The sequence below is a fragment of the Ptychodera flava genome, chromosome 16 (assembly GCF_041260155.1).
Source record: "Ptychodera flava strain L36383 chromosome 16, AS_Pfla_20210202, whole genome shotgun sequence".
NCBI classification, from domain to species: Eukaryota; Metazoa; Hemichordata; class Enteropneusta; family Ptychoderidae; genus Ptychodera; species Ptychodera flava.
In genome coordinates, this window is record NC_091943.1 from 9740663 (window position 1) to 9761826 (window position 21164).

Genomic DNA, 21164 nt, shown 5'->3' on the forward strand with positions numbered 1-21164 from the left:
ATCAGTATCAGCGTTCTTGGTCACGTGCATAACAAACCCGCGTGGCATTTCAACTCGATCGGGCAATATTTAGCGTTTGTATGTCACTACAGCAGCAAGAATTTGGCTTATTTCTTCACTGAAAACATTTTACGATGAATGTATGGGAATAACATGTAATTTCGAAGATAATAAAACTTAAGTTGCCCACGCGGTAATAGTTGAAAAAAGCAACATGAAATGGGAGAATAGGTTTCAATAACAAAGTGTGTCATTAGATAAACTCCTCATGGAAAAGAGGGTTTGTGAGAGTATAGGATAAACTTTCATGAAAAGCGTTAAGAATAAAAAGTGACATATGTTGAATAGTGTCACAAGATTAAATGTAACATTGGTTTTCATAAAAGGTCTGAGCAAAATTCACCAGGAAAGTATTTTGTTGCTGAAGTACTACGGAAATACTTCTGAAATATGGTAAAAATATTTTTGTATATGGTTTTAAGTTGTATGTCATTATTATGCTCTATGTTTTTATTTCAGTAAATGCACTAACAGAGATTCAGTTGTATACAATAACTTTATTTCACTTTTATTTGTGTTTGTGAATGGGTTCTTTGATTTGAATTTATCTTCATGTAATAGTAATCCTCCCAGTGGAAATCTGTGAAGAGAAAAAAGGAGGTGCAATGATATTAGTACAGTGCATTCTGAATGTTAATCAAAGTAAGAAATGCAAATGCGTAATGCTTACAATTACGCTCATAATGTTTTAAGTATTTCATACATTCCCACTTGGATACATGACCTACTTATACAGAATCAATATATATAAATGTAATCACAATGAAACTTGAGGTATGACTTAATATAGTGTAGATATAAACAATCCATAGTAAAACCAGAACACATTCAGCTGATTCATATTTCATCTGTTGAAACAGTGTGTCAATGACACTTGGCTTATTCAATGTGGCAGGCACAGTGAGTAGTACCTGTGGGAACATGCATACCAAGTTTCAGAGCAATCCGAAGAGTGATTTCAGAGACAATGATTTTTGACAATACTAGATACTGCATGGGCCAACATCCCACAATATCCCACAAAATGTGTGGGAAAATAAATGTGGCTGCTTGACATGAATAGATTCTCTTAGATGTACCTTGAACATCACTTTGTAAAAAAATTTGTTATCAGAATAAGAATTGTTCATATCTAACATTTATGATAACTTTTCAATAAAAGTTACAACAAAGAAACTAGACATGAAAGCAAAAAATCAAAAGAGTTACAGTAAGTATAGCTTTCATTATCCCTGTATTATCAAACATCAAATGCTGAATTACCTGAATCAATATACACCCAAGGATACTGAAATTTCACCAACATTTTACAATTTGTATTACATTTATGCTATGAACACTTACTTTACACGAAACCGTTTGTTAATATCTTTTGAGGAACTGGGAAACACGTAGATTCGTGTCATAGAATTACTAGTTCTTGAACCGGTTACTTTACAGTGTACATGCGTCAACTGAACTGAACTTGGCAGTACCTGTATTTTAGCAGTTTCTCTTGGTAGTATCTGTTTTTAGCGGTACGATTTCTTCTACTCAAGTTCAACGCTGCACGCATCCAAATACACCATCATCATGTTCTATTCTAATCTGCATTACCTCCCTACAAAGTACTGTACTCTTCAGTGTACAGTTCAGCTCACTATGTCTGTTGTAAAAGTCAATATATTCACAAAATTCCATATTCAATGATTCATTTTGACTTTTTAAGGTATTATTATTCCCGCGACTAAAAACGCTCACGTTACGTTTGCGGCAAACCTGCTGCAATGAGCAGTATCTTCTGAGTTGCCTGTTTTGAAAACATACACACAAATGATACATTTATGAGCTATCATTCATTTCGTGTAACCTAACGACCATTCTGCTGAAACCGCTATCTTTGGAGCATGAAAGTGAAAAAATCTTTTTTGACGTCCAAGGTTGTATCACTCCGGCGCGACGCAACTACTTGAACTGAGGGGCCCACAGCAAAATCGTTCCTCGTAGGCATCCGGCCCGACAACAAACTGACGTTTGGGTGATTCCGTAGTTTACATAAATTTAACGTGAATTAATGACACATGCATAATGAATTTGAAAAGCTGTACAATTTGCTAAGCACTGTGATTTGGCTGTAGAGACAATTGGAGCTTAGCGTACCGTACCAGGCGCCAAATGTAAAATAATTATTTTACACATAAGAAGAACATATTCATACGAAAAGGGTGTATTTTGCATGCGTTTATCAATAAAAAACTACTATAGCATAAGTATAAATAAATCAATACAGACGTAAGTAAATACATATATGAGTGAAAAAAACATACATATATGTGAACCAATTCACACAAGACATATGAAGACAGACACATACATACATACGTGCATACGTACGTGCATACATACATACATACGTACAAGCATACATACATACATACATACATACATACATACATACATACATTCATGCACTCACGCACTCACGCACGCACATACATACGTAAATACATACATACATACGTACATACATACATACATACATTCATACATACATACATGCACTCACGCATATACATACATACATAAGCCCATATGCACTCATGCACGCACGCACGCACATACACACACACCCACACACTCATTTACATACATACATACATACATACATACATACATACATACATACATACATACATACACATACAGGATCGAAAAGTTTACATGAGGGGAACGAAGTACGTATGCGTATATCCACTCGCACACATACACACACTGCTCTGAAAAGTTTACATGAGGGGGAACGAAATACGCATGCGTATATCTACTCACACACACACACACACACACACTGCTCTGAAAAGTTTACATGAGGGGGAACGAAATACGCATGCGTATATCTACTCGCACACACACACACTGATCTGAAAAGTTTACATGAGGGGGAACGAAGTACGCATGCGTATATCCACTCGCGCACACACACACACAACAAACACAACACACACACACTGCTACTCTCTCTGAGATACGCACACTGACGCGACGATCTACAGGCCCGGAAGTGCCACACCGGGGAGCTCACTCCTAACTCGGACTCTACGTACCTCGCGGCGTCGAAGGGTAGTGACGATGACAAAGATGGATCATATTTCGAAGAGGGCGCTTTTTTGGTGTAGAGGACTGCTTGGAGAAAAAAAGACATGTGACCCAGAAACTCAGTTCTTTGCAGTTTTGAGATTACAACTCTCACTTTCTCGGTAAGTTCTTTTGTTTCACATGAAGGGATATTGCAAACTTGATGAAGTGTAAGACACAACACCAAATAGTCGCATATTCGAATTCCTTGAACAATGAGAGGAAAGGCCTGTAGAGTGTAGGTATGTTGAGTAACGGGCGGGGAAGAGGAACAGTACTTCAGTATATTAAATGCTTCGCCGCTGAAGCTGATAAGGCCCCCGTTGATAAATTCTACCTCTCATAAACTTGAGAAACTGAGTTGTCGTATTTCGATATCAGATGATCATGCATCTACATATCCCATCTGCCACAGAACTTGTACAAAGTCTCAGTGAATCCTGCTTCGTTAGCTGGCATATTATGCCTCATGATTCAGTTGTGAAGTGTGCATGACTTGATTGCTCATTTGCAAACTTAATTGCACTCATCAATGTATTAATTTCACATTTCATTCTGCAACAAACTGTCTGTCTTGTTTAATTTCTACATTGAAGGCACTTACAGGCAACTGTGTAACTGTAATACAATGTTGAAAATATGCAAAAATAATGTCAATGCTAAGACACTTTTAACACTCAATGTGCAATTTATCACCTTTATCAGTTAACTAGTACACTTTTATCATTTATACAGGTGATTGCACAGGAGTACATATATTTCTCTCTCCAAAGTCTTGCTATGTCAAAAAGGAGTTTTTTTTTTAATTATGATTATTCCAGATCTCTAAACTGGCACCAGCACAGACAAAAACACATGTGCAGGGCTGAGTGTCATAGTTACTGCAGCCCCAGCATAACCAGTAACAACACACATTTCTGCAATATATAGCTAAATAAACCAATATCACTGTAGGATTTGGACTTCTTGTGACACCATAAAACTGTATGCTTTCACTCTATTTCCAACAGAAATGGAATCAAATACCAGGAATACTTCAGGTGATCAGCATGATCCAAATACACTTTTACAGCAGTTGCAGACACCTGGTATACAAAATGCTGTGCAATCCATTTTACGCCGGCCAAACATGCCAACTATCCTCAGGAGGCAAATGGGTAGTTTTAGCGGAAGTACCCCAACTCAGCCCCCATGGAAGAAAAAAAAGAAATCCTTGAGCTACAATTTGAAGTTAAGTGTTTTGCCACTTATAGATGATGTTGTGAGATGTAATGAAAGTACTTGGTCTGGTGGACCATTGCTGACAGTTGACCTTTGTGTGCAAGAGCTGTGGGGAGAAGACAATGTGAGAAATGAAATAAAAGGTGTCTTGAGGACCAATTTGAACTATAATGGTGATTACATTTATGTAGATTATCGGCCAAGGAAAAAAGGATTCGTACGAAAGAGAGTTTGTTCCACTAATTTTAAATATAATGCCAGAGGCCTATGGGACATAAAGTCATCTGGAAGGGTTGTGTACATCATGCTGCTGTCACACCTTGGCCAGCCGCCAGCTACACCAACTTTTGATGATGATGATGATTATGATGATGATGAACATGTAATTGATGAAACTGTCCAGACATGTACTGAAGGAGATGAAAGTACATCAATACAAGACATTGAGGAATTCGTAGAAGTGTCAAGTGATAGAGAACAGATGGAGGGTGGTAGCTGCAATGTGACTGTTGGAAGACAAGCCATTACAGAAAGCAGAGGAAAAAAAGATGAAAGAAGAATATTTAGAGAACAGGAAAAACAAGATATGCCAGTAAGAGGGTTACAAAGGCTGCAGTTGCAAAGATCTACAAAGAAGTTTCATCAGGTCTGTGGAGATGAATCGAATGAAACAGTGAACAGTCAACCAAAGGTCAGTGAGGCAAGAGGCAAACAGACAGATATTTCATGGCAACCAGTTGATGATGGTGATGACATCAATGTGGAAAGTGAAGAAGATGTACCAGAACATGATCTTCAAACGCCAGCCTCAGATGATGTGATACATGTAAAAACCACACATGGATTAAGTGACCATCAAACTTTCAGAGATATATGCGTTTTGGTGCAAGAATACCCAGAATTTGGTAATTTTTTTTATTTTACATTTTTCATGTATTTCAAAAAAATTCCCTCAACTACTTTGTCATGTGTTTCTTGCTTTAGTTCATCTTCTACTGAAAAGGTCATTTTGACTGAGCAGTGAGCAGGGGGGGGGGGGGGTGTTCTATGAAACAGACGTGAAAAAAGTATTATATAGGTGAAAGCTGTGTTTCCTCCATCTTGGAAAATCGCACAGCATTATGGGATGATTGGAGGGTTAACAAGGAAGCCATATCAAGCCATAGCATTTTAGTGTAGACATCGTATCAAAACACTTAGCTATTTCTGATCTTTCTTTGACAGAACTATTGTCAAAAGTACACATTCAAGTCCTTTTAGATTTTTTCTGTTGTGGAAAGTATTATTTTTGTCATCCAGCCATTTTAAAAGCTTTTTGAGGACCCAAACGATACTTTGCCATTGCCAGTGCCTGTTGTTTACGTGTTTGTGACAAGCTTGTTGTTCAGTTTCGAGGTTAGCTGAGAGGAATCTACCTTTGATATACTTTATACTGAACAAAACGCTGAAATAATAGTACACAAGTTACAGCCAATGGACCTTTAAAAAAACATCCAACATATCAATGGGGGAGGGGTGATTCTGTGAAAAATTCCAATACTATTGCCACAGCTATCGGAACAGTGTGTAGTGTTTATTGAAGAGAATCACAAACACACATGATGTGTCTGTTTAACTTTTACTTCATGTTTTTTATCTCTTTTTTCCAGGTATGATGAATTTGAATGGTGACAGTTGTTCATTGAATGTTGTTTTAACACTTCTACAGTGCATTCCCAGTGTGATGAACATGCTTTCTGGAAAGTATTTAAAGAATCCACCACACCAAATGCCCAAGATCATTTCTGCACTTGTAGAGGTATGTGTAATATTAGCAATCATTAACATCTCTTCTTTTGTCCATCATGTCCTCTAACACAGAGTTTGCAAGTATTGTCAGGCAAGATACTTTTCTTTTCATCTACCAAATCTCTTGCAGTGGTTCTATAGCAGAAATTTGCATGAACTGCCAATGATATGTGGCAGAATTTTATTTTGATGAATTATTTGCAACCATGCTGTACATAAGTCTCTGTGACAGTTTACTTTTGCACTCTCCATGTTGTAGTTTTCATCCCTTTCAAAACTACCCAAATTGGTTATATTTGTTTGAACTCAGGATTTTGAAGCAAATAAAGTTTGGACAAAAAAATCTGCCTTTAGAAATATGACACTGTAGAAATTGCTTCTGGTAATTATGAAATTCCGTGTACATGTACATGTGTTTTGTTTAATGGAGGTATTAACTCAAAATTTTCATTGCGATTACATGTATATACACTACTATATTAATGTTACTTTGATTAGCTGGCATTGCCAGAAGAAAAATTAAACCAGTGAAACCTTTTGTTAAGAATCATGTCATTTGTACACATGCCCAGGTGATGTCACTTAGAGGACAGAGAGAAGTTACAGATGTTGAAGTGTATAAACATGCTGTATCAAAGTTTTATCAGTGTATACAAGTTGAGGCAGGAGATAGTGATGCGGAGGAATTACTGGGCCATGTTGTGAATGCATTACAAAAGGAAACACAGGTAAATATATTTTACAACATATGTAGTTGTCTAAACTTTTGGTGTAAGTTTTTGACAATTTGTCACTTCCAGGTAGGAACAAATAAGGAAACTTTCTGATATTCCAACCTTATTTCTTGCAGACATCTTACAGAAGGCACACTTGTTAAAAGCCTACGAGCTGCAACTTTTGACATTATTTTCATAATTTTATATTTAGATTAAAAAATTTGTTCATAGAATTTTTCCTACTGATATAGAGATGTCTACTCAAGCATGATTATCCACTGAGTTGGACTGCATGGGGAGGTTTCAGTACAACAAATAATGAAACAATGCCCCACCAAAATATGGCTGCTTCCATACAATTATATGATAAACAGCATAATGCAAACCACTGAAAGGACAGGAAAGAGATTCAGTCCACTTTGACGAAAAATTCTTTGATTCTCACATATGTGGCAAGATTGTTAAAATGGGGGAAATTTAAAATGAATAAAATTCTGTCCAATATTTTGCCTATTCTGCTACAGTTGAAAGTTGTCGAGAGACAGGTATTGGCTATATCATTATTGTTATAGATAAGAATGGATATCTGAGAAATTTGGAAGCTTCTTGAGGTTTAGCTCATGGGCCTTTAATAGCCAATTAAGTAATGAGGAAACACGTAAATATTACAGGACATGAATGATGCTTTCCAGTCTCTCCTTTTTGGAAAAAGAAGCAGACTATGGATGTTAGAAGATTTTGAAGATGATGGAATAGTGGAAGAAAATATTGATAATATCCTTTTGTTAGTTTTCAGTAGACAAACACTGGAGGATTTTTGTCATATCTCTCATGTACATACAGTTTAATTTTTCATGCTTTTTAGTATGTGTACTACATCATCATCTTCAGAGATGCATGTAGTATAACATAAGATTTTGATCACTTCTCAATATACATATTCTGGCTATCACTCATGCAACTGCAGAGTTGAACTGGCAAAAATATAGTGGTATACCATGCATTGGGGTATATATTACTGTTATGATGCACCATTATCATACATGGGAAGTCTGTATTGACACTCTGCTATTTTTCTTACAGTGAAGATATGAGCCCGTATTTCCACCTATTAAAATATAAATCATATTTTCACTGTGGGGCCAAACTACTTTCAAAAGGCACGCACTAAACCCAAAATAGTGACTGAAACCAGCAGGATATAGCCCTCTAAACAACGGGCGAAATTTCAGTCGATAACAGATATAGGACATTGCATTGTTTTAAAATATCTCCGAAAATGCACATCAAAACCACAACAATGAATGAATGGATCAACAAACTTTATACATGATTTGATATCATTTTGCCTTAACATTTCATTACATTCATGGTATTCTGTTCATATACCAGTTTCATACGATGGAGTCATTGCAACTTTGCCAGCTATATTGAATGCAATGCTAACAAGACAAAATGTCTATAAATGGAGAGACATGGCTGTAAACATCCAAGAAAAATTTCAGAGGAAATTTGCTTCAGCATCTGCAGGTATATTAGAACTGTGGGTAAACCTAGCTGCTGACTTTGTTATAAAGAAATGGCCAGCCTATCAAATACATAGCTAACACTAGATGCAGGGCTTAACAGTATTGTTCAGCCATTAAGATGTATTAATTTAACTTCATTAAGTAGTTTCATTGTCACAATCAAACACATGTTATTTCTCTTACATTAGGGACCGTCTCTGATTGTCATATAAGTTCAAAAAAATGAAATTCGTTCGTTTAAGGGGGAGGGCTTTTGAGGTCATTTCATTTGATGAACTTCACTTTCAAACTTACTTTGGTGAACATGATTTTACTATAATTATGTTTTTATCAAAGCAAAATCTAATATAAAAGAATTCGTGCAAATGTGGTAATTACTTGTTTATTATTCAATTTATTATTCTGATGATTTGACTGTGCATGTGATCAGAGGCAAACATTACTCATTATCTGTAGCCAAACTGCAACATTGCACTTGTGCAGTTTTTGAACTTGGAGGGCGCGGTTGAATTCAAATGAACAAATTTTGTTTCTTGAACTTATGTGACAATCTGAGATGGTCCCTAGCTTCATTATGGTAGGCATCATTGAGTTCTTATCATTTGTACTTGTCATATGTAACGGTATAGCAGTTAATATTCACTCACTGTTAAGATATAATCATGTAAAGTTGCCTTGGACTAAATATCAGGAAAAAAGTTATTAAAGATTTCATAGACATCTGCATATTTAAATGATAAAAACTAACTTTAGAATGTGATATTAATTTACATGTACATAATAAAGGTACAGTGCTCATTGTAAGCCGCAGAGCAATAAAACTGCATAAAAGTAGATTTTTGTTCAATATGTCGGGATTACTTTTAGATATCAGTTGAATTACAAAAAGCAAATGCCAGTTTTCAAATTACATGATTACTGGGGTTAGTGATTTGTAGAGATATGCTAATGAGAACCTAATTTTTTATTGTCTTGCAGATTCTACTGTAAAACACACTGACTTTTGGACTGAATGTCCAAACATGTTGTGTATAGCTATTGAACGACAAGGAGCTTCTGGAAAGGTAAACTCATCCACTGTTAGACATTTTATTCCCAGTAGGCTTACAAAATTGTTCATGGCACTTCATTAGAGAAGTATTGTATTCAATACGGTAGCAGTGCCATTTAAAACACCTCTAACTATATAAGTACACATATAAATTGTGATGCAGGTAAATGATTGTTTGTACATTGTTATATATTGATGTGCAGTTGAAGATACTTATAGAAATACTTTTCTCTTGTAGATGAACAGTTTGGTATCTATACCACAGGAACTACGATGTGAAGACTTGCTGCAGCCACAGGACTTTCTAGCACATTATTCGACTGTAAATTTGGAATTAGTAGCTGTCATTGTCCATTCAGAGATCCGAAATCACTACTTTCTTCTGACAAAGAAGAGTATGTCAGAATGGTAAGAGCAATACATGTCAGCATACATTCACTATACACAGAGCAATATGTCTCCTACCTGACCAGTCCAGGTCAACTCCAATCATAGCGACGCTTGCCATGATTAGCCAATCAGTTTTGGAATACGTCATTGGTAACGTTGTTGACATAGCTTGGCTTTCTAGTGCAGTGTAAATCGCTGTTGTCTAATTTTAACCCCCATGTAAGCCACATTCTCCCGGCCTTAGCGATTCTTTTACAATGAAAGTGATCTACAAGTTCAGTTTTACCTCTGTAACTTTGGGATCAGCTTGCTAAGCAGTAACGAATAACTCTCTGAACATAGCAGGTATCTCGGTATATGTACAGTGGGAATGATGTACATCTATCAAAAATATCTTCTTTTTCTCTGAATGTTTATGTATTGCATGAATGAAACCCACATATAGTGCATTGTCATTTATTGTCAACAAAATATATGATGTGTCATTTATTATTGGTATCATTTTGTCTGATGTGTCTGATTATAATGCAGCCATGTAAAACATATGATAAGATGACGCTGAATTCCTATACAACAATTCTCAGGAAACTTCACAAGTTACCCTACATCATTAATGGTTGCTGAGATAAATCAATTGTGCAAAATATTTTGTAGAAAAAATTTACATTACTCAGTTAACTGGAAATCACACGTACATGAAAGTGTAGAAATTGAGAGGTAGATACCTGAACATTCTTATTTCACTGTTCTACAAAAAAATATTTACAAGCAATTTATGCTCAGTATCTGTTTTATCATTTATTTTTTTCAGGTACATGTACGATGATGAAAGAGTTGGGCTCTTTAATATGACTACCACTCTGTGGAAATATCTACAAGGTGGAGGTCGCAATGATTCAATTAATATCCTTTTAATGTTGTTGATGAGACCTAGATTACTTTGATGATAAAAAAATCAGCATTTCAACACTGAAACATTGAAACACTGAATTATCCTACACATTGTTTCATGTGTATTATTGACACATATTTTGGAGGTAATATTTTGAATTTGCACAGACAGTTTTTCTTGTCTATTTTTGCAAATTGTTATCCTTTGTATCATATAATAATACATGGTAATCAAAGTCCATATGACATGTTGTCATGGAAATCATTTTCATTTAAATGCAGAGGATGTATTCAGCATACGAGATTGTCAGCTTATAATTACCTGTTTATCCTATTAATAATTTTAAACTATGATGTGCTGCAATATTTAAGGAGTTACAGTAATCCTTGACTTCATTTGCTCACCTGCAGCATTCTATGCAGCCAAAAATACAATGTCGGCTGAACCTGAAGTTAACCTTGAAGCTTTAACTGTTGCAAGAGAAAGGTAATTTTTAGCGCCGTTGTCAGCAACAGAGAGCTTATCACATAGGTGGATTGTCAGTGGTTGAGTCCATCATCTGTTCATCCATCATGATACAGAAAGAAGCTTAGTCTACTTTTTCTGGTACAACTTGTCTACTTGCTTTTAAAAATGTATGCTGCTTACTATGGGTAAGCTGACTGCGCAACTGATTCAAACTGTAGCAATCAACTCTGCATATTTGCATTGGGGGATTTTTGGCCATTCTTGGTCAAAAACCTCTTCTCTGAAACCACTACTCCAATTGTTTCAAATTTGGTATGTACATGTAGGTTGCTAGTGGTGACTTGAGTGAGTTTTCTTGAAATTGTGGTGATAATTTCACTTTTGAATTTTTTCCTTGTACCAGGATATTACTATCACAGCAGATACGAGCTCTATCATAAAGCAAAGTCTGATGTTTGATGACTAACATAACATGAAAGATTAGTGCTGATGAAACATAATTTATCCTGTATTTTGATAATCCTATTCACAAAATAATGTAAGATTATCTAATAAGGTATTTGCAAATGAGAACATAACATGAAATAATGAATAAAATGTATTACTTATAGTTATGTTGGGGATTTTGACAGTGATGGAAATATACCGGTAGTTCATGTGAAACTTGGTCGCATTTCCCTTTGAAGTGAATCTGACATTTGTATCAGTGTCAGTATAATAGTTAATGCACCACTTTGTTCATTATATACATGTATGTAGATATTATTTGAAAAAATTATTAGGTGTTTACACATTCTGTGTTTATTTTGACCTAGGTTGAAGTTAAATATAGCATCCCAAACATGGACATCAAGAACAGGAAGTAAGTATACAGACAATAAACATGCAGTTCCTGAAAAGAAAAATACATGTAATGTATTTTTGATAGCTAAGGTCTACATGATCAGTACCGGCCTGTACCAGACCCTAAGAAATAACCTGTTACAAGACCTGTAAAATGGTCTGATATCAGGTGTGTATGGACAGGTCACAATGAGGCCTTGTATTACAGGAATTTCATAATATAGTGATGTAATTTCTGACTGTATCAATTATGAAGTGCACTGACCGCATGACTGATACACTGGTGTATGAACAGTGTGTGTGTGTTGAATTTACAGGGCCTGATACAGGATCTGAAAATTTGTAAGATTACAGTGGTGTAAATTTTTCAGAAAAATTATAGCCAATTTTGATGACAGAATGAAGAAATGAAAAAAGGTATAATTATGTGTACAGTGAACAAAAATCAGACCCTGGCAGTGTTACAGTTCTGTGTACAGACCTGTAGGCAGAAATGTCACTGTATGTACAGCACTGTACACAGCCATGTCATGACAGCACATTGGCCACAGATCTGTACAGATCAGCCCCTGTCATGGTAATTGGCTATCTTTGCCGGCACAGACCTGTAACACAGGGTCATATTAGGGTCTGTACAGGGCCTTTCAATGAATTTTTTTTGCTGCATATGGTGTCCCATCTGTCCCCATTCTGTCCGCAACCATTTCTCAGACAACGCTGAACCGAGTTTGTACAGACTTGGCACAAAGGCAAAGCACTATGGCATGCATATGCATGTATATTAATTTTGCGATGTATGATCCAATATGCCAATCACTGAGATGGCCATTTTGTTGTAATTTTTTGTGTCTTTGAACTACATGTATGACTCAAGCATCCCTGAACTGATTTTTGTTGAAACTCAATGCACAGCTAAAGCTCTATGGCATACATAAGGACATTATTCTGCTTCATTATACAATCTAAAATTTGCAGTGTCACTATGGTGGGCTAGTGGAAACTGCGGCTGGGCTAGTACAGTGTTTTGGCTACTAATCTGGGGGCTAGTGACTGGGGAATTGATTTGCTCACCCCTGTACTGTATATGTATTTATGAAATCAGGTACTACATGTCATTTAGGGTGACATAAATGAAATGTGCACTTACTCATGTAATTTTAAATTTTGGAAAAATGTTGCCATTATAGGTCAAAATCAGCTTTTAAAGACACTACTTGTTTTCTGTACATTAAAATTTAGAATGCATGCCTGTTGGGTTGTACTCAGATTATGACAAAATCCAAATATAGAGTACTGTACAAATAACTGTATACCAGTATTATGGGGTGATGTTTTTAGCTCAGCTGTCAGCGACGCGGAGCTTATCAGATAGGGGGACTGTCCATCGTCGTCCGTCCGTCGTCCCTCAACATTTTTCTTCAATCAACTTCTTCTCTGAAACCGCTGGTCCTATTGTTTTGAAATTTTGTATGCAGCTTCCTTAGGATGACCTCAATCATGTTTGTTCAAATTGTGGTGAAATTCGCATATTTGTATTTTGGGGGCAATTTTTCCCATTTTTGGTCAAAAATCATTTTCTCTGTTACTGCTGGCCAGATTGCTCTGAAATATATTATGCAGGTTCCTAGGGATGATAGAAGTAAATAGTCATATTTTGGGGGCATTTTTACCTGTTTTTGGTCAAAATCATTTTCTGTGAAACTGCAAGTCGGATTTCTTTCAAATTTGGTGTGCAGGTTCTTAGGGATTGTATTAGTAAGATATTATCAAATTGTCCTGATAGAAAACACCTGAAGACCTCCATACATCTAAAAGTTGCTTAACAGACATGTCAGTTTAGGTGCAAATATTCAGCTTGTCATCACAACCTGCATACATTCCTGCTAACTGGTTACTTCACACCATTTCTGCAACTCATTACAGCGGAGCTCTATCGGCCGCTAGGTCTCTTGTTCATTCTTCACCCTATAAAAAAGCCTTTTCTATGCCTGGCTTTGAAATTTAGTGCATGAATACATTAGACTTTAATTATTGCAGTCAATATCATTTGACATAATCAGTACTATGCTAAAAAGTACTTTCGTTTTGCCAAAAAATATTATCTGTTCCAGATTCAGAACCATGTGGATTGAAGAATTCTGTTACAATTCCAACAGTCTCAATCACTTGCTTTAGCCCCCATGAGCAGTGTGTAGCTTCTGAAATAGGTTTATTGTCAACTATCTGTGCTTAAAATTTTTTCAGAAAACTTCTAGCTTGCCAATAGTACATTCCAACACCAAACCATTATGCATTGATAGAATTCTATAAGTGAACCTATAGGTTTCTATAAAATAGGACCTATAGGTGAAATATCCTACTTGTACCATTGCCTATAAGACCATACATCATTCACTAATGTTTGTCATTTCCTATAGCACAGCTTTTATGCCTGCATGGTTTCAGAGGCTTTTATAAATGACAGTAGTTTTCTTACACGTTTTAATTCAGGTCTTACCTGCAGAAGAAAAAGATGCCTTAATTATTTTCTCTAAACGTGTTTCCTGTCAGTGATATATAAACAATGAATACTGTATGTCTGTTTCTTTTGTCAGTGACCATGCAAGATGTTCTCAGTGCCATTGATGACAATTGAAAGATGTGGTGGGATTACATCATATCAAAGCAGCCATAAGAGCCATTGTCCGACGACATTCTTTGAATATCCTCAGAACAGCGATTGGTGGTCATCCAAAGGAAGAACCCTTGAATTTACTGTTTGTTGGTGGTCCTGGTACCTGCAAAACAACTGTAGCAAGGTTGCTTGCAGGTAAGCTAGATTATTTACTTTCAAATAATTTACATGTACATTTTGTTTTTATAGGCTTTGCTTGATTCATTATCTATATTGAAATTATCTGTTGTCTTGTTGTTGGATCAACAGTGAAGGTAAAAACATCATCAAAAATTAATTTTGAGTATACATAAACCGCACTTGAATAGTGACCTTAGAGAGAATATTAACATTATTGTTATAAAGTATTGATCTGGATTGTAATCAAATTTGAAACCTTTGTGAGGTTTAATATGTTTATCCCATAAATCATAGAGTTTGTTGGTTCAAATTAAAAGGGCATTCTTTAACCTTCACAGATATTAGGCTTGTTTCTAAGGTAAATTATTGTACAAAATATGCAGACCATGTCACAAATGTTTATCTTGTCTTGTTTTCGTTAAATTTAGAATCATAACAATATCACGTGCATCAAGCTAACTGCATGCCTGTTCTAGATGCGTAATATTCTAACAGTATTTTCAGAAGTGTCAAATTTTGTGATAGGGGGAAAATATATGAGGCGACAAGACAAAAAAATTTGAATATTATAGCTCCCTTAGTAATTTCTAAAAATAACTTGTTAAGTAATCCTTACATACAATTATAACTGTAAACTCTTGATAGAATAGATCGATCATTTCTTTAATATTCACATCATATAGCTGTGTAAAGATAGTACATTGGCGAATCATAGTCTCACCAATAAACCTTCAGTATTTACTGCTCCACCTTTTGTGCATTTCTATTTTATTTAAACAGAAATGCAAATGACAATGCCTGAAATTAAAAAAAAATAACAATACTGAAATATTTGCAGGTTGTTTGCATTTGGCTGGTGTAATAGAAAGAGATCACACCGAAGAAGTACAAAGAGATGACCTGGTAGCATCACACATTGGTCAATCTGAAGAGAAAACCAACAAAGTGATAGAGCGTGCCATGGGTGGTGTACTGTTCGTAGATGAAGCATATACTTTAAACAAGCCAACAGTACAAATGATTTTGGTATAGATGTAATAAATACTTTAATGAAATACATGAATAATGACATACCATCATGTGTGTCACCCCCAATCATTATCCTCAGTGGCTATCCACAAGAAATGGAAGCCTTCTTATCATGCAATCCTGGGTTAAGAAGAAGATTTCGTAGTCCTTGGCAGTTTCAAAATTATACACCTACACAGCTGGCAGATATTTTTCAGAAAGTGTGTATCAAGCAGGTTTTGATTTTGAGAGCCAGACAAGATTTGAAAGTCTTGTAGACACATTCAGTTCAATACCACAGGAAATAAGGTCTAGTCTGAATGGTTCCTTGTGCACACGGCTGTTGTCAAATATCAAGGATTGTATTGATAATCGTATAATGCAGAGTAACCAGATTGATAATGTGGCGGTTCACGAATTGAATATGATAAGCAATAATGATATTGCGTTGTCCTTACATAATCTGTGTAACACAACTATCAGCAAGCATACTGTCGAGAACAAGTATGATCTGGGGGTATCAGTGACAGAGCAGCTTGATGGTAGACTTGTCCACTCATACACTCAGACTGACCATACAACTGTACAAGATTCAAAAAAGCATACAGATCAAATTGTCTGTAGACTACCAGTAGCACACTCATGCATCCAGACTGACTGCACACCCGTGTTAGATGCACAGCTGCAAACAGAAGAGATTGACAAAGGACTTGTGCACACATGCATACAGACTGACCGCATACCTGCAGTAGATGCACAGTTGCAAACAGAACAGATTGACAGAGGACTTAACACATGCATTCAGACTGACCGCATACCTGCAGTAGATGCACAGTTGCAAACAGAACAGATTGACAAAGGACTGGTGCACACATGCATCCAGACTGACTGCATACCTGCAGTAGATGCACAGTTGCAAACAGAACAGATTGACAAAGGACTTGTGCACACATGCATCCAGACTGAATGCATACCTGCAGTAGATGCACAGTTGCAAACAGAACAGATTGACAAAGGACTTGTGCACACATGCATCCAGACTGACTGCATACCTGCAGTAGATGCACAGTTGCAAACAGAACAGATTGACAAAGGACTTGTGCACACATGCATCCAGACTGACTGCATACCTGCAGTAGATGCACAGTTGCAAACAGAACAGATTGACAAAGGACTTGTGCACACATGCATCCAGACTGACTGCGTACCTGCAGTAGATGCACAGTTGCAAACAGAACAGATTGACAAAGGACTGGTGCACACATGCATCCAGACTGACTGCTTGCCAGCAGATACACAAATACAGAGACAAAATTTCCCATCTGTTTCAGGTAAAGTTACACAAACAGACTTTGTTTCACAAGCCTGGGATAGAGAGACACAAACAGAATTAGCAGGCCCATACACACACAAACACTTCTGTGAACTTTCTGTAAGCTCACAGGCACCAACAGAATGCAGGCCTTCTGTAGACAAACAGACAATAACATGTGTGCAGTCTGAAAACCAAACACTTGGAAAGGATGTTCATGGAGAAGCAGAAGACAATGACACATTACCAGACACATTTGCAAATGTCACAGGACATTGCTGTAAGAAATACAACTTAAGATCACTAACTCAATCATCCAGACAAGCAAAACTGCCTTAATGACGTATCGTCTGTTATCTGACAACCTGACTTGTCCTTAATAAGCTTTGTTTTCAAAAACCAATTGGGAACAGTATGAAAGCACATGAAAGGTCACCCTCAAGAAGTGCTATACATACACACCTACATGTACAAGCATGCCTTTTCCATCCAGAGAACAAAATTAGTAGCAAAGAGACACACTGGCATTTTAAGTCTGTCTTGCAAATGTGGCTGTATATAGGCTTCCAGTGTGTTTGCATAAAGGGCCACTAGTATTTCCAATACTATACCTGTTATTTTCTTATCAAACCTTGTGTTGTATATTTAGGGCTCAAAAATATTGTAAAGATTTTTTTTTCCATAGGAACCATCCCAAAACATTAAGTAACTGTCAGACTTTTACATATTTTGATAAATGTCATCATAAATTTTGATCAAAAGTTTCTCATACACCAGCAGAGAGCAAAGGCTAGTCTACAGGGTTGTCTTCTCTCAGGTAGAAGTGAATCTAAGTAAATGAGTAAAAGCAACAAGATTAAATGGTGGTTCAAAGCCATGTTTTCAAATAGGTGATAGAAAAATTCTGGTTTATGGAGGCAGGACAAACCATACTTTTGAACCCTAACATTATATTTTCAGTTTTTTGTTTTTGTATTCAGCAGGTACACATGTACCGGGTATGCAATGTATAACTTAGATTTGGCCACTCTTTGATATCTGTGGAACTTATTTTGTTATTGTTATTTTATGTGATCATTTTCAGCTTTATTTCACTGCAGATTAAATGATAATTTAGAGCTCTCTATTGCAGTATATGGACATGGCCTTCCCACAGGACCATATTTATTGGTCCTGTGATAACTAAATATGTTACTGTGCATGTGTGAAAAAGAATCAAAATTGTCCAATCACTCAAAGTACATTCTGTGCTTTGTCATATACCGGTAACATTAAAGTAGGTCATCTTATGGCTACATAAAAATGTTATCAACACCTACATTGTAGCTTCAAAACACAGAAGCGAAAAAAGTATTTGGCTGGTCATTGTCAGCAACCTAGAACTGATTACCTCCACTGGGACGGCGGTGTACTCTTTGTGCATCCTCCAATATTTGACTTTTGTCAGTGACTGTTTGGCATGTATAGTAGGTCCATAGGGACAATCTTACAACATAATGAATTATTAGAGGTCCATAGAAACCATGGTCCAATTGATATGAAATTTACTTACAAATAGTTTACTGAGAAAAATGCATGCAATTTCAAATGTAACAATAGAGGTGTACATTCAATTGTATGTGCCACCAAGCAATTTGCTGAAGAGCATATTATTGAATCAGACATTTTGGAAGACCAAGTAAAGTGAGAGCAGAGCTGTGACACAACTGTTTTAGCATGTGGCTTTCTTCTTTCAAATTACACCATGGATTAGCCAGTGTTTCTAGAATTCAAACACTTCATAGTGCATGAATATAACTGCTTATTATATGTAGTAGTGTGTAGACGTTTTATATTTGTTACCTTGAAAAATTATTGTTATATTGTAGAAAAGCTATATTGTAGAAAGCTGTGTTTGCTGTTACATAAGTTTGTTGGTTTCATTTTGACATGTTGCTGTTCAGGTAGTAGAATACGTAATAAGAGGGACTGATTTTTCATACCTATTTAAATTTGATGATGTGTGATTCATATACTTATGGTTACATTTCTAGTAACAGTAATGAAAATAACTGATTTGCCCAGAAAGCAACCCAGAAAGCCTTATTTGTAACATTACAATATATATATATATATATATATATATATATATACTATATATATATATATATATATATATATATATATTATAATATACAGTATATATGTTAACTGAAGGTCCCTATCAGTAACTTCCGTAGACTCTTTCAGTCTTGAAAGATGTAGTCACAAAAACATATGAAATGAGCACAGACACTTATTTCTTTGACCATCATGTTGTAAAGCTGCACTACTGCATACATAATACTCTCTAATATACCCCAATCATTGGGTTTGTAGAGTATTATGTACACATGAGGAGGGCTACAGGTTATTCCAGCATGATGGTCTGGGGAAACGTGTGTCTGTTGGGATGTGCTACATCAATATCCACAGTCTGTCCAGCGTCATTATACATCCATGCCATACATTTTGAATTTCAATGAAATGTGGTATTATTACTTTACTGTCAACAATCTTCTTGTACTATGACAACCTGGCAGCCACTTTTTTAATAGACCTAGATCAATTTCATTTAATCAACTGCACTGTGATCAACTGATATTGCCCCAAGGCAGCAGTCTTATTTCAAGTTTATCCAGACCAAGTAGTCAGACATGGCTTCTCTGATTTCATTTAAAATTGACAGTGTTTGTGTCATGCATAAATTCTACGAAAGAAATGTGAGTTGAGAAGTACAAGAGCCATGTGAATAACAATAACAAAGTCTCCTAGCACACACAGTTAAAAGAAAGCAAATTCTGAATTTTTTTTACTTTTGTGTCATTGATGTCAACTTCCTCACAGTAATTTAGTTTGTTTATCAACTATTGCACAGTAGAAAAATTTACCAACAATTCACCCTGATTTGTATCTTTGAGGTTTGTTTTCTTATAACATCGTCTATTCTTCATATTAACAATAATTTAAAACATAAAAAAAATTCTTTAATTTTATCAATGAGAAGTATGCTGAAAAATGGGACTCAAACTTTCAAGATCGTCATAAAATTGCTTCAGAAGTAACAGTTTAAAGGCCCCTGAGCTGTAACTGCAAAATTGTCAAACCTCAAGATACCTTCCAATTTTCTCAAATATTCATCGCTACTATAGACATCTCACAATATACTCATTAACTAGGCCTCAACTGTAAAGTCTCCCTCCACATTAGCGACATGTTGGGGCTAAAAATGAAAATATGGTAGATGCACCTTTTGGCGAACTTGCTGTTGAAGTTACATGGTATAGTTTTTTCTGTACAGAGTTGGGAAACTTACTGATGATAATTGTGGAAATGTTTTTTGAAAATATCAAACTGTTCTTACTTTATAGGAACAGAAGTACAGCAGTAAGGTCAATCTGGGTCTATTTCCCATGTATAGTAAACCAAGTTAAACACATTTTTCCTTTGCAAGTCAGATTTCCCTTTTGTGGTGTTAAAAAAGTCAAAAAGCAGCCACTCTTCATTTTATTAGTGTCATGTACAAAAATATTTCTACGGTTACATTTTTTTAATTTACCTCTGTCAGGTCCTATGAAGAAGTTCATGTTGTGAATGTCATCAGCATGTATAAATCTAGAAATAAACATGTTATTTGAAACTTTGAATGATATATTTGTTGATCAACACAATGAAACATAAAAGCCATTTGTACAATAAAACAAATAATCAGTGTTAAAAGTTGGCCAATAAAAATATTGATTCTCAAATTTATTGTGTAATGTACTATTTATTTCCCCTTCAATAACTCCCTCCTGTGGTACTGCCTAATAGTTTCACCCATAGTTTTATATCCTACACCATTAAAATGTGCCATTGATTTCGCTTTTAATATTTCATTCAACTTCTGTTCTTGGAATAATTACAGTTGACACCTTACCTTCATCAAAAAGATATGCTATTTTGTTAAGAGAATAACCT

The 21164-nt window shown here is 35.8% G+C and overlaps 1 protein-coding gene across 1 annotated transcript; it reads left to right on the forward strand.

The window, feature by feature from the left end:
* The first annotated feature begins 2263 nt into the window (after window positions 1-2263).
* LOC139152765 (uncharacterized) lies at window positions 2264-20953 on the forward strand. The gene is made up of 13 exons (XM_070726092.1): window positions 2264-3296; window positions 4185-5300; window positions 6045-6193; window positions 6756-6911; window positions 7571-7673; window positions 8265-8429; window positions 9407-9492; window positions 9718-9887; window positions 10681-10772; window positions 11166-11247; window positions 12045-12091; window positions 14667-14881; window positions 15705-20953. Exons 2-12 carry the CDS (start codon window positions 4187-4189, stop codon window positions 14705-14707), a joined length of 2205 nt encoding a protein of 734 aa, XP_070582193.1. The 5' UTR covers window positions 2264-3296; window positions 4185-4186; the 3' UTR covers window positions 14708-14881; window positions 15705-20953.
* The last annotated feature ends 211 nt before the right edge of the window (window positions 20954-21164 follow it).